The sequence below is a fragment of the Gopherus flavomarginatus genome, chromosome 11 (genome assembly GCF_025201925.1).
Source record: "Gopherus flavomarginatus isolate rGopFla2 chromosome 11, rGopFla2.mat.asm, whole genome shotgun sequence".
NCBI lineage: Eukaryota > Metazoa > Chordata > Testudines > Testudinidae > Gopherus > Gopherus flavomarginatus.
In genome coordinates this window covers 4387056-4401254 of record NC_066627.1, presented here as the reverse complement: position 1 = coordinate 4401254, position 14199 = coordinate 4387056, and the positions used below count along the sequence as shown (strand labels likewise).

Here is a 14199-nt window from a genome sequence, read left to right as displayed (position 1 = left end):
GGCAGCAGGGGGCACTGTGCCGTGGGGTGCCTGACCCTGGCATCTCGCCCAGGCAGGGAGAAGCCAGCGGGGGGCAGGGACAGGAAATGAAAGCAGCCGCTCCCCGTCACACTTTAAAAAGGAAACCCACAGAGACCAGAACACAGGATGGGGCCCACGAGGTGGCTGAGGGAACAGCCCTGCCCCCCCAGGCGCCCTCCATTCCCCTCCCGCAGCCCATGTTAGGATTACGGGAACTGTTCGTGGGGTCCCCGTTCGGGGAGGAGGAGGATTCCCAGGGTCATTCCAACCCCACTGGCCCTGGGGTGGGGGGTGAATTATCTCAGTGTATTTCGGACAAGGGTCCCAGACAGCAAGTGTGAATCACGACAAAGCCCCTGATATCGGGGCACTGGGCACCCCAGTTTGTAACAGTGTCTGTGACAGGTGTGTGCACTCCAGGGGCTGTGTGGGCATGGGGGGAGAGAGAGAAGGGGTGTGGGGATCGATAGTTAGATAGATAGATAGATAGAGGGGGTGGATGGGGATAGATAGATAGAGGGGGTGGATGGGGATAGATAGAGGGGGTGGTTGGGGATAGATAGATAGAAGGGGTGGTTGGGGATAGATAGATAGATAGATAGATGGGGTGGATGGGGATAGATAGAGGGGGTGGTTGGGGATAGATAGATAGAAGGGGTGGTTGGGGATAGATAGATAGATAGGTGGGTGGATGGGGATAGATAGAGGGGGTGATTTGGTATAGATGGAGGGGTGGATGGGGATAGGTAGATAGGTGGGTGGATGAGGATAGATAGATAGAGGGGGTGGTTGGTGATAGACAGATAGAGGGAGTGGATGGGGATAGATAGACAGAGGGGGTGGATGGGGATAGATAGATAGAGGGGGTGATTGGGTATAGATAGATAGAGGGGGTGGATGGGTATAAATAGATAGATTGAGGGGGTTGTTGGGTATAGATAGATTGAGCGGGTGGTTGGGGATAGACAGATAGATAGGGGGGTGATTGGGTATAGATAGATAGATAGAGGAGGTGGATGGGGATAGATAGATAGAGGGGGTGATTGGGTATAGATAGATAGAGGGGGTGGATGGGTATAAATAGATAGATAGAGGGGGTGGATGGGGATAGATAGATAGAGGGGGTGATTGGGTATAGATAGATAGATTGAGGGGGTTGTTGGGTATAGATAGATTGAGCGGGTGGTTGGGGATAGACAGATAGATAGGGGGGTGATTGGGTATAGATAGATAGATAGAGGAGGTGGTTGGGGATAGATAGATAGAGGGGGTGGTTGGGGATAGGTAGATAGATAGGGGGTGGATGGGGAGAGATAGACAGAGGGGGTGGTTGGAGATAGATAGATAGAGGAGGTGGTTGGGGATAGATCAATCGAGGGGGTGGATGGGGATGGACAGACAGACAGACACACAGACGGGGTTAGATGGATCACACTCTGGGTGTGTCTGGTTTATTTCGCTGTCAGGCCTCAGCGTGGGGTTTGTTTGTCAGTTGTCGTGTTGCTGCCTGTTGGAGACAGAGCTGGGATGTTTCACTCGAGCTAGGCTGCATTACCACTACAGAACCGGCCCAGCTGGACTCTGGGTGCATGCGTGTGTGTGCGTGTCCATGTGTGTCTAGCCGTGTTTGGATTGCTGGCAGACAGCCTGACATCCCCCACTTTCTGCCTGTCACAAGCTGAGATGTCACAACCCTTCCGCCAAAGCCACAGCGAAGGCCTGAATCCGGCAAGGCGGGCGGAAAGAAGGGGCTGCAACAGGCAGAGAGGAACCAGCCCTCGCACGGACCCAGGACACAGGACGCAACCGACAGCAGCTGCACTGCCATATCTGCACCCCAGCCACAAGAGAACCCAGGAGTCCTGGCTGCTCCAACCACTAGACCCCACTGCCCTCCCACAGCCGAGGAGAGAACCCAGGAGTCCTGGCTCCCAGCCCCCCCACTCTAACCACTAGACCCCACTGCCCTCCCACAGCTGGGGAGAGAATCCAGGAGTCCTAGCTCCCAGCCCCTCTGCTCTAACCACTAGACACCACTGCCCTCCTACAGCTGGGGAGAGAACCCAGGAATCCTGGTTCCCAGCCCCCCCTGCTCTAATCAGTAGACCTCTCAGAGCTCGGAGAGAACCCAGGAGTCCTGGCTCCCAGCCCTCCCCCCGCTCTAACCACTAGACCCCACTGTCCAGAGTACCATTCACCCAGGAAGGGAGGACGCACAGGGGATGGGAGCATTGGTGGTGGTGGGGATGGATGTGGGGATGGCAGGGTCCGTGGCAATGGCCTGGAGATGGACGGGGGGAATGGGAGGGGCCAGGTGGGCTGCTGGGGTGGCCAGAGGATGGGGTAGGACAGTGGTTGGGGGTTGGGGAATGGAGGAGTTGGGAGAGATGGGGGAGAGGATGGGGGATGGACAGGGGTAGGAGGCTGGGGAATGGGGGAGCTGGGAGACATGGGGCAGGGTGTGGGGGGATGGAGGGGTTGGGGTGGGGGACGGACAGGGGCGGAGGGCTGGGGAATGGGGGAGCTGGGAGAGATGGGGCAGGAGGTGAGGGTTGGACGGGGGGGCTGGGGAATGGGGGATCTGGGAGAGATGGGGTGGGGGGATGGAGGGGGTTGGGGTGGGGGATGGACAGGGGTGGGGGTCTGGGGAATGGGGGAGCTGGGAGAGAGGGGGCAGAGGGTGTGAGGCGGACAGGGGTGGGGGGCTGGGGAATGGGGGAGCTGGGAGAGATGGGGTGGGGGATGGAGCGGGTTGGGGTGGGGGACAGACAGGTGTGGGGGGCTGGGGAATGGGGGATCTGGGAGAGATGGGGGAGGGGATGTGGGGCAGACAGGGGTGGGGGAATGGGGGAGCTGGGAGAGATGGGATGGGGGCGGGGGGTGGACAGGGGTGGGGGGCTGGGGAATGGGGGAGCTGGGAGAGATGGGGTAGGGGATGGGGGGCGGATGGGGTGGTGGGCTGGGGAATGGGGGAGCTGGGAGAGATGGGGGAGGGGATGGGGGATAGACAGGGGTGGGGGGCTGGGGAATGGGGGAGCTGGGACAGATGGGGTTAGGGGCGGGGGAATGGGGGAGCTGGGAGAGATGGGGAGGGGGTTGGGGTGGGGGATGGACAGGGGTGGGGGGCTGGGGAATGGGGGAACTGGGAGAGATGGGGGAGGGGGCGGGGGAATGGGGGAGCTGGGACAGATGGGGTTAGGGGCTGGGGAATGTGGGAGCTGGGAGAGATGGGGAGGGGGTGGGGGATGGACAGGGGTGGGGGGCTGGGGAATGGGGGAGCTGGGAGAGATGGGGAGGGGGTGGGGGATGGACAGGGGTGGGGGGCTGGGGAATGGGGGAGCTGGGAGAGATGGGGAGGGGGTGGGGGATGGACAGGGGTGGGGGGCTGGGGAATGGGGGAGCTGGGAGAGATGGGGAGGGGGTGGGGGATGGACAGGGGTGGGGGGCTGGGGAATGGGGGAGCTGGGAGAGATGGGGTAGGGGTGGGGGGCGGACGGGGTGGCGGGCTGGGGAATGGGGGAGCTGGGAGAGATGGGGTAGGGGTGAGGGGCGGACGGGGTGGGGGGCGGGGAAATGGGGGAGCTGGGAGAGATGGGGTTAGGGGCTGGGGAATGGGGGAGCTGGGAGAGATGGGGGAGGGGGTGGGGGATGGACAGGGGTGAGGGGCTGGGGAATGGGGGAGCTGGGAGAGATGGGGTAGGGGTGGGGGGCGGACGGGGTGGGGGGCTGGGGAATGGGGGAGCTGGGACAGATGGGGTTAGGGGCGGGGGAATGGGGGAGCTGGGAGAGATGGGGAGGGGGGATGGAGGGGGTTGGCTGGGGGACGGACAGGGGCTGGGGAATGGGGGAGCTGGGAGAGATGGGGTAGGGGTGGGGGGCGGACGGGGTGGGGGGCTGGGGAATGGGGGAGCTGGGACAGATGGGGTTAGGGGCTGGGGAATGTGGGAGCTGGGAGAGATGGGGAGGGGGTGGGGGATGGACGGGGTGGGGGGCTGGGGAATGGGGGAACTGGGAGAGATGGGGGAGGGGGCGGGGGGCGGGGGAATGGGGGAGCTGGGACAGATGGGGTTAGGGGCTGGGGAATGTGGGAGCTGGGAGAGATGGGGAGGGGGTGGGGGATGGACAGGGGTGGGGGGGCTGGGGAATGGGGGAGCTGGGAGAGATGGGGAGGGGGTGGGGGATGGACAGGGGTGGGGGGCTGGGGAATGGGGGAGCTGGGAGAGATGGGGTAGGGGTGGGGGGCGGACGGGGTGGCGGGCTGGGGAATGGGGGAGCTGGGAGAGATGGGGTTAGGGGCGGGGAAATGGGGGAGCTGGGAGAGATGGGGTTAGGGGCTGGGGAATGGGGGAGCTGGGAGAGATGGGGGAGGGGGTGGGGAATGGACAGGGGTGGGGGGCTGGGGAATGGGGGAGCTGGGAGAGATGGGGAGGGGGGATGGAGGGGGTTGGCTGGGGGACGGACAGGGGCGGGGGAATGGGAGGCTGGAGGGGGCGGGGTTGGAGGGGCAGGAGCGCCCCCCCCCAGCGGTACCTTGCAGGTCCCGGGCGAGGTCCCCCGCCGGCCGGGCCATGGCAGCTGCGGGGCCGGAGCCACATGCCGGGGCCGGGCGCAGGCAGCAGCGGAGTCTGCGCAACCCCCCCGCCCCCAGGTATCAGCTGGGCAGGCGCTGAGCTCCCCCCCCCCCGCATCTTCCTCCTCCCGCCCTGAGCTCCCCTCCGCATCTTCCTGCCCCTACCCCCGGCATCTTCCTCCTCCCACCCTGAGCCCCCCCCCGGACCTTCCCCCCCCTCATCTTCCTCCTCGCCCCGGCACCTTTCGCGTCCCCCCTCCCGCCCCGGGCATCCTCCTCCCCCCGCCCGGTACCATCTGGGCAGGCGCTGAGCTATCCACCCTCCGGCATCTCCCCCCCGCGCGTCCCCCCCGCCCTGAACCTCCCCCGCGCATCTCCCTCCCCAGTCCTGAGCATCATCCCCTTGTGAGCTCCCCCCTACACCATGATAGAGGGGGTCTATAGGTGACGGGGGTGCCTATAGGAAATTATAGGGGGTATCTATATGGGTACATAGGGGTGTCTGTAGAGATAGATGGGGGTGTCTATGGGGGTGGATTGGGAGTATCTATAGGGGTTCATAAGAGTGTCTATAGGAGCATATAGAGGTGTCTATGGGGTAGATGGGGTGTCTATAGAGGTAGATGGGAGTGTCTATTGGAGTAGATTGGGGTGTCTATGAGGTAGACAGGGTGTCTATGGGGTAGATCGGGGTGTCTATGGAGTAGATGGGATGTCTATAGGGGTAGATGGGGGTGTCTATGGGGTAGATGGAGTGTCTATGGGGTAGACGGGGTGTCTATGGGGTAGATGGGGTGTCTATAGGGGTAGACAGGGGGTGTCTATGGGGTAGATGGGGTGTCTATAGGGGTAGACAGGGGTGTCTATGGGGTAGATCGGGGTGTCTATGGGTAGATGGGGTGTCTATAGGGGTAGACAGGGGGTGTCTATGGGGTAAATCGGGGTGTCTATGGGGTAGATGGAGTGTCTATAGGGGTAGACGGGGTGTCTATGGGGTAGATGGGGTGTCTATGGGGTAGACAGGGGGTGTCTATGGGGTAGGTGGGGTCTCCATGGGGTAGGTGGGGGGTATGTGGGAGTAGCTCCTGTTTGCTGTGCTTTGGTGCCCTCTAGTGGCTGTTGGTAGCAAAGCCTCCGTGTCTCCCGGTTCTGGGGAGTTGCACCCACGGAGCCTGCCCTGCCCTCCCTGCCCCCGGCTGTGGGGGTGGGGGGTCTCCCTCAGAACGGGGGAGCCCTCCAGCAGGCAGCCCCCGAGGCCTGTCCCAGAGCTGGGGGATCCTGAGCCCCTCCACGGTAATCTTGGGGTCCCCTCCCTGGTCTGGGGCAGTGAGGGGGGGCACATATAGGTTTTGGGCTCCCACCCTTCCCATTTCCTGGGGTGGGACCCCAGGGCTCCTCCCTCCAGGCCGGGATCGTGGCTGCCTGTTCCCCCCTCCTGGGGTCACCCAGCAGGGCAGGCATCGGGGTCATGCCCCCCTCCAGGGCGGGGGGAGGGCATGAAAGAGCCGGGACCCAGACCAAAGCCACCCACAACAGACAGAGCTCCAGAACCACCAACAGCTTCTGTGTAGGCCTGGCTGATCCATCCCCCTATTCCCACATTCATCCGTCCGTCCATCCGTCCATCTCTCCCTCCCTCCATCATCCATCCATCCACCTCTCCCTCCCTCCATCCATCCGTCTGTCCATCCATCCATCCATCCCCATACTCACCTCTCCCTTCCTCCCTCCCTCCATCCACCCATCCCCAAACACAGCCAGCCGTCCATCCGCCTCTCCCTCCCTCCATCCGTCTGTCCGTCCATCCATCCCCATACTCACCTCTCCCTTCCTCCCTCCCTCCATCCACCCATCCCCAAACACAGCCATCCATCCATCCACCTCTACCTCCCTCCCTCCCTCCATCCGTCCATCCGTCTGTCAATCCATCCATCCTTCCCCATACACAGCCATCCATCCACCTCTCCCTCCCTCCCTCCCTCCATCCCCATACATGCCTCTCCCTCCATCCGTTCCTCCATCCATCCATCACCTCTCCCTGCATCCATCCATCCGTCCATCCATCCATCCACATCTCCCTTCCTCCCTCTCTGCCACCCTCCCTCCTTCCATCCATCCATTCCTCCATCCACCCCCTCTCCATCCATCCATCCACCCCTCTCTCCCTCCATCCATCCACACCTCTCTCCCTCCATCTATCCCCATACACACCTCTCCCTCCCTCCTTTCATTCATCCATCCACCTCTCCCTCCCTCACTCCTTCCATCCATCCCCAAACACAGCCATCCATCTATCCACCTCTCCCTCCCTCCCTCCCTCTCTCCCTCCCTCCGTGTAACCCCATATACACCTTTCCCTCCATCCATTCCTCCATCCCATCCACCTCTCCCTCCATCCATCCGTCCATTCATCCCCATACACACCTCTCCCTCGCTCACTCACTCCATCCATCCATCCATCCATCCACTTCTCCCTCCCTCCATCCATTCATCCCCAAACACAGCTATCCATCCATCCCCATACACACCTCTCCCTCACTCCATCCATTCATCCATCCACTTCTCCCTCCCTCCATCCATCCATCCCCAAACACAGCTATCCATCCATCCACCTCTCCCTCCCTCCCTCCCTCCCTCTCTCCCACCCTCCATCCACCTCTCCCTCCCTCCATCCGTCCATCCGTCTGTCAATCCATCCATCCATCCCCATACACATCTCTCCCTCACTCCATCCATTCATCCATCCACTTCTCCCTCACTCCTTCCATCCATCCCCAAACACAGCCATCCATCTATCCACCTCTCCCTCCCTCCCTCCCTCCCTCTCTCCCACCCTCCATCCACCTCTCCCTCCCTCCCTTCCTCTTTCCCTCCCTCCCTGTATCCCCATACACACCTTTCCCTCCATCCATTCCTCCATCCCATCCACCTCTCCCTCCATCCATCCGTACATTCATCCCCATACACACCTCTCCCTCACTCACTCACTCCATCCATCCATCCATCCACTTCTCCCTCCCTCCATCCATCCATCCCCAAACACAGCTATCCATCCATCCCCATACACACCTCTCCCTCACTCCATCCATTCATCCATCCACTTCTCCCTCCCTCCATCCATCCATCCCCAAACACAGCCATCCATCTATCCACCTCTCCCTCCCTCCCTCCCTCCCTCTCTCCCACCCTCCATCCACCTCTCCCTCCCTCCATCCGTCCATCCGTCTGTCAATCCATCCATCCATCCCCATACACATCTCTCCCTCACTCCATCCATTCATCCATCCACTTCTCCCTCACTCCTTCCATCCATCCCCAAACACAGCCATCCATCTATCCACCTCTCCCTCCCTCCCTCCCTCCCTCTCTCCCACCCTCCATCCACCTCTCCCTCCCTCCCTCCCTCCCTTCCTCTTTCCCTCCCTCCCTGTATCCCCATACACACCTTTCCCTCCATCCATTCCTCCATCCCATCCACCTCTCCCTCCATCCATCCGTACATTCATCCCCATACACACCTCTCCCTCACTCACTCACTCCATCCATCCATCCATCCACTTCTCCCTCCCTCCCTCCATCCATCCCCAAACACAGCTATCCATCCATCCCCATACACACCTCTCCCTCACTCCATCCATCCATCCATCCACTTCTCCCTCCCTCCATCCATCCATCCCCATACACACCTCTCCCTCACTCCATCCATCCATCCATCCACTTCTCCCTCCCTCCCTCCATTCATCCCCAAACACAGCTATCCATCCATCCCCATACACACCTCTCCCTCACTCCATCCATCCATCCATCCACTTCTCCCTCCCTCCATCCATCCATCCCCAAACACAGCCATCCATCCATCCACCTCTCCCTCCCTCCATCTGTCCATCCGTCTGTCAATCCATCCATCCATCCCCATACACACCTCTCCCTCACTCCATCCATTCATCCATCCACTTCTCCCTCACTCCTTCCATCCATCCCCAAACACAGCCATCCATCTATCCACCTCTCCCTCCCTCCCTCCCTCCCTCTCTCCCACCCTCCATCCACCTCTCCCTCCCTCCCTCCCTCTCTCCCTCCCTCCCTGTATCCCCATACACACCTTTCCCTCCATCCATTCCTCCATCCCATCCACCTCTCCCTCCATCCATCAGTCCATTCATCCCCATACACACCTCTCCCTCACTCACTCCATCCATCCATCCACTTCTCCCTCCCTCCCTCCATTCATCCCGAAACACAGCTATCCATCCATCCCCATACACACCTCTCCCTCACTCCATCCATTCATCCATCCACTTCTCCCTCCCTCCATCCATTCATCCCCAAACACAGCTATCCATCCATCCATCCCCATACACACCTCTCCCTCCCTCCATCCATTCACCTCTCTCTCCCTCCCTCCCTCCATCCATCCACCCCTCTCTCCATCCATTCTTCCCTATACATACCTCTCTCACCTCCCTCCACCCATCCCTGACCACCCCATCATCTATCTATCTATCTATCCCCATCCACACCCTCTATCTATCTATCTATCTATCCCCAGCCACCCCGCTATCTATTTATCTATCTATCTGTCTATCTATCTATCTATCCCGAGAGGTGGTAGCTGCCTACACGGGGGCTCAGGTCCACTGAACTACGCCTCTCAAAGGTGTGGATTGTTCACGCCCCCATGGGACCCAGATGTGCCACTCTCCTTTTCTAGGGTCGACCAGCCCTACAAGATCTGCTTGAGGAATCACTGGGGGGAACTTCTCCAGGAGGTCAGACTAGATTGGTGGTTTTCTCCCTGTGCTCCGCAGACCCCTGGGGTCCACAGACTATGTCTGAGATTTCCGAAGGTGGCCTCATCTCCATAGAAAATTGTGTAGGGCTCTGCAAATGAAGAAAGGTTGAAACCCCCTGGCCTAGATGATCTCAGTGCTTGTGTTGACCTTTGAATCCCTGGCTGCTGAAGGAGACATTTATTGCCTTCTGACATGTTTACACAGACTGCAATGCAGCTTTACAACTTCTATTCCAGAGTAACTCTCTGCGCTGTTTTCTGGCATGCGGGGCTCTGAAAGCTGTCTGGACGGGTCAAATTATTGGGATAAGCTACCACTGGTGCTTTTCTGTCTCCTCCTGTTCCCTTGGACTGGTCTGTTCATGCTTCCCAGTGTTGTGTTGATGGATTTGGCTTGTTTATCGTTTGTGTTTTCCTTTTCCCAAGTGGTCTCCACATGATGGAGAAGTTGTTTTTGTGGCATCCTTAACGCACGTCCATCGTCTTCTGACCAGGCTTCAGGTTGGCTTGTTGTACTTAGACTTTTGGATGTTTCAAGAAACTCTATCCCATGGATTCTGAAGGTCTCCCACAGACCTTTACTTTGGAATGAGTTGATCTTCTCATTAATTTGTTCTAGATTTCCATGACTCTGCTCCATAAAGAAGGACAGACGTGATGCTGGTGTTAAAAAAAAATCATATTGCAGTGCCAGGGCAATCATGCTACTTTTCCAGATCTTTTCAAGTGAATGAAAGTTCCTTGCCACTTTAGATCTTCGTTTTTCAACGTCTAGCGCGGTTTCACCATCATTAAAAGGACTTTCTTCTGTGAGTGTGTCTCCGTCTACTCTGCTGGTTGTTTGTGGGAGATTGATGGTCGTATATTTTGTCTTCCACTTCTTGATAAACAAACCAACTTGTTTTGCTGGATCTGCCAAGAGTTGGCTCTTTCCTTCCATTAAGCAGTTGGCGTGTTGAACTAAGCAGCACGATGCCATCCGCAAAAATGAGGTCAATCAACTGTGCAATGGGCTGGGGAGAGGATTCCGGTGACCTGATCAGCCGGTTCCAACCATAGGGGCCAGAGGACAGAAGCAAGGAAAGGAGGCCCAGGCCCGGTTTACGACCCGGTTTACCTGGAGAGAAGTCAATGGACAGAGGGGACTTGGGGCTGGGGATGTCGGAGGCCCACTGGGAAGCAGGGGGGCTCAGGGCTGGAGAGGGGGAGCAAGCAGAACCCACCGGGGATGCAGGGAGACTGGGATGTGCTGGGCTGAGGGAGACCAGGTCTGAGGCCCTGAGAGTTTCCTGTGCTGTGTTCAACTCTCAATAAACCCTCCTGTTTTATGCTGGCTGAGAGTCGCTCCAGGCTAGAGACTAGGGGGCATCAACCCCTTTGGGGGGTGGAGGCCCCGGGAGATCCAGAGCGCGTGGACTCCCTGAGGGGGCCCACGGCAGAGACAGATGTGCTGAGGCTCAGAGAGGTGGAGAGGCCTGACCCCGGGAGAGAGTGGACCCCCATGAAGGGCTGTTGCACTGAAGGAGGTTCCCCCTGTGAACCCCACGGGACCAAGAGTGGGCATGATCTGTGAGTCCGTGACATGCTCTGACCCAGTCTGGCCGTTCTTCTGTTCTAAGATACTGATGTTTGCCACAGAGTCCTGGTCTTGTAAAAGATTGCGAGGATGTTTGATTCAGAACATTTCAAAACCGAACAATGCTGCGGGTGAGTTCTCAGAGCTATACACCAAGTAATAAAAGTGGGCATCTTACCCCCACCTCTTCGCAAAGAAAAATCTTCATTCAAATCCAGTTCAATTCTAGAAATCTCCCAACTGAAACTGATTTCCTCTGCGACCGTGCTCAAGTCTTCATTCTTTAAACGCAGCGAACGTTTATGGTGAGAAAAGCCTCGCAGACCACACGGGTTACTTTCAGCTCACGTTTCAGTCGTCTTCCTCAACTGCTTTAAGGTGGCACCAAATGCCTTTTGAAATGTAGATTTGTTTATATTGTATAGTTGTCTATGCTATATCCAAACGGGAGCCTTTGTATCATAACTGCCCGTTACTGTTATATGAAAAGGAAAATGTTTTGTACACAAATATAGGAAGTTTTTTTAAGTGCTATAAACAAATTACTAACCACGGAATCGTAGAAATTTGGGGCTAGAAGGAACCCTCAAGAGGTCACCTAGTCAACCCAAGTAAACCGAGACCATCCCAGATGGGTGTTTTTCCAACCTGTTCTTAAAAACCTCCCTCGGAAGCTGATTCTGGAGCTCAACTACCCTGATAGTCAGAGAGTTGTTGCTATTATGCAACCCAAATCTCCCTCGTAAGAAGCCATTTAAGTACAGAATATTTATATTAACAGGAGAACTAACTAACGACTGGCAGTGCACGAGCAAACCCTCAGCCAACCCTGGAAGACGAGCTTGTCTCCAAAACTTGGTACGAGAATCAAGAACTTGTTAGTTGTTTAAGCTCATGGCTTCAGGAGAGGGATTGAATGTGAAAAGACTGTTCTGAGACCTGAAAGGGACAGAGGCACTTGGGCTCTCTGAAGGCAGGATCTCATTTCGCATTGAGACGGAAGGAACCGCTCAGGCAAGGAACCGAATAAAAAGAAGAAGGTGAACGTCCAACTTGAAAAGGTTATCTGGGATCTTCCTGCCACACACAGAGCAACGAATGTGGGTTGTGCACTCGGTGAACAAACTGCATTATTCAGGAGCTGAAGCGCGGAGCCTAGGGAAGAGCAACAACTTTGAATCTCAACAAGCCTGAAATGCCCAGCTCCCTAGACTCCAAGGCCACAAGAAAACCCCGAGATCCTGTAGTCTGACCTCCTGCAGAGGTCAGGCCTGAGACCTGCCCTGCAACAATTCCTACAGCGGATCTCTGAGAAAAACATCCAAACTTGAGTTAAACATTATTAGTGTTGGAGAATCCACCGTGACCCTTGGTCCATTGTTCAACGGTTAGTTACCCTCAGCGTTAAAAATTTACACCATATTTCCAAACTGAATTTGTCCAGCCATTGGATGGGGTTACACCCTTCTCGGCCAGACTGAAGAGCCCGTCATTAAATCTTTGTTCCCCATGTAGGTACTGACAGACTGTGATCAGGTCTCCCCGAACCGTCTCTTTGTTAAGCTGAATAGATCGAGCTCCTTGTGTATCTCATGACAAGGCAGGTTTGCTAATCCTTGAACCGTTCTCGTGGCTCTGCTCTGACCCCTCTCCAATTTATCGCCATCCTTCCTGAAGTGCGGAACCAGGATTCCCGCAGTGGTCGGTTGCACCAGTGCCCAATATAGAGGTAAAATCGCCTCTCTGCCCCTACTCCGGATTCCCGTTTATACAGCCCAGGATCGCGTTAGGCCTTTGGGCCACAGCATCGCGCTGGGAGCTCAGGGTTAGCTGATTTTCCACCGTGACCCCCAAATCTTTTTCAGAGTCGCTGCCCCCCAGGATAGAGGCCCCCATCCTGTAAGTGCAGCCGACACGCTTTGTCCCAAGATGGGAACGTACATGTACAAGTTTGTGCTCCTAATTCCATGGAAATAGAAAGGAAAAGAGCATCTAAAAACTCGGAAGTGTGTGACCCACACATGCCCGTCTGCTGCTCACCGGCGGGCCCTGTTTACAGGCAAACTACAACCGACAGGAAAGAACACAAAAGAATCATGAAGAAGCGAACACAAGGAACAACCCTTCCCTGCCAAGACTTTAACACTGGGAGAGGACAATCATTGCCATTGCATCCGATTTTGTGCCTGTTGTTCTGTGTGTGAGTGTGTGTGTGTATGCACGTACTGTGTGTGCCTTGTGCGTGTATTGCATTATTTCTGTTTGTGTGTTTAGGTGTTTGGTGTACTGTGAGTGTTTTGTACGTATTGTAGAGGTTTGATGTCATTTTGTTTAGTTGTGTGCACACATTGTGTGCTTGTACGCATATTGTGTTATTTTCTGTGTTTAGCTTTTTGTGAACAGTGAAAAATTTGTATTGTGTTATTTTCTGTTTCAGCATATTGGGAGATGAAAACACTGTCATATCTGAAATTACTAAGCCGTTGTCCTGTTAATCATCAGCTGGTTAGAAACTGGAAAGAAGGCAGGGGCTCCAAATTGGTTCACAGTGAAATAGTGGGTTTAATTGGATTTATGATTCTTAATATTTGTAATTGGCCTGTCTCAAAACACCTCCTTCAATGGCTTCTCACTCTGCTCAGTTATAACCTCTCTGGGTTATTTAGTAATAACCTGCAGGCTCCAGAATTCGGTAAACAAAATTCTTTTGCTCAATCGGAAACAGTTGTTAGGTATCTAAGCAGCAGCCTTGGCAGAAGTCAATTCCTGGTGACAGATAATATCACCGTTTAGTTTTAAGCCTTTTATTTGCGTTTTATCACATCTACGAAATGACTGGGCTCAAAGGCTTTTTTTTTTATGTTTATCAATTTTAACGTTCACAGTTGTGCAAAATAATGGGCGACCGACGATAATTATTGACGCTGAGATTCAGAACGTGGAAGCTGTGGGGCCACTCAAGCACAAATGGTCTCACCGTCGCAGGTCCACAGGCATGTAGCATGAAATCAGACGCTGCTCAGCCCTCAAGCAACTGGTTTGTACATTGCCCACCTGGAAGTGTCGATTGTCACAGATCTTTGTCTGTGGGTTGGTCTGTGTGTGGCAAAATGGACCTTTGCCAACGTTGACCGATAAAATCTGATCCCTCCAGGCTGACAGGCAAGAGGTTCCAAATGGAGTCTCAAGGATGTGGGGAAATAACAGACTTTGGTCTCAGCGTCCCAAGAGAAAAAGGCG

The 14199-nt window shown here is 56.1% G+C and overlaps 1 protein-coding gene across 4 annotated transcripts in view; it reads right to left on the bottom strand.

Moving 5' to 3' along the window:
• The window catches only part of CARMIL3 (capping protein regulator and myosin 1 linker 3), a 39539-nt gene extending 34917 nt beyond the window's left edge, over nt 1-4622 (bottom strand). For all 4 annotated transcript variants that reach the window (XM_050918958.1, XM_050918959.1, XM_050918957.1 and 1 more), the window contains exon 1: nt 4552-4622. In XM_050918958.1, the coding sequence (XP_050774915.1) occupies nt 4552-4591 (40 nt within the window). In that variant the 5' untranslated portion in view covers nt 4592-4622. The remainder of the gene's footprint in view (nt 1-4551) is intronic.
• Between the last annotated feature and the right edge of the window lie 9577 nt (nt 4623-14199).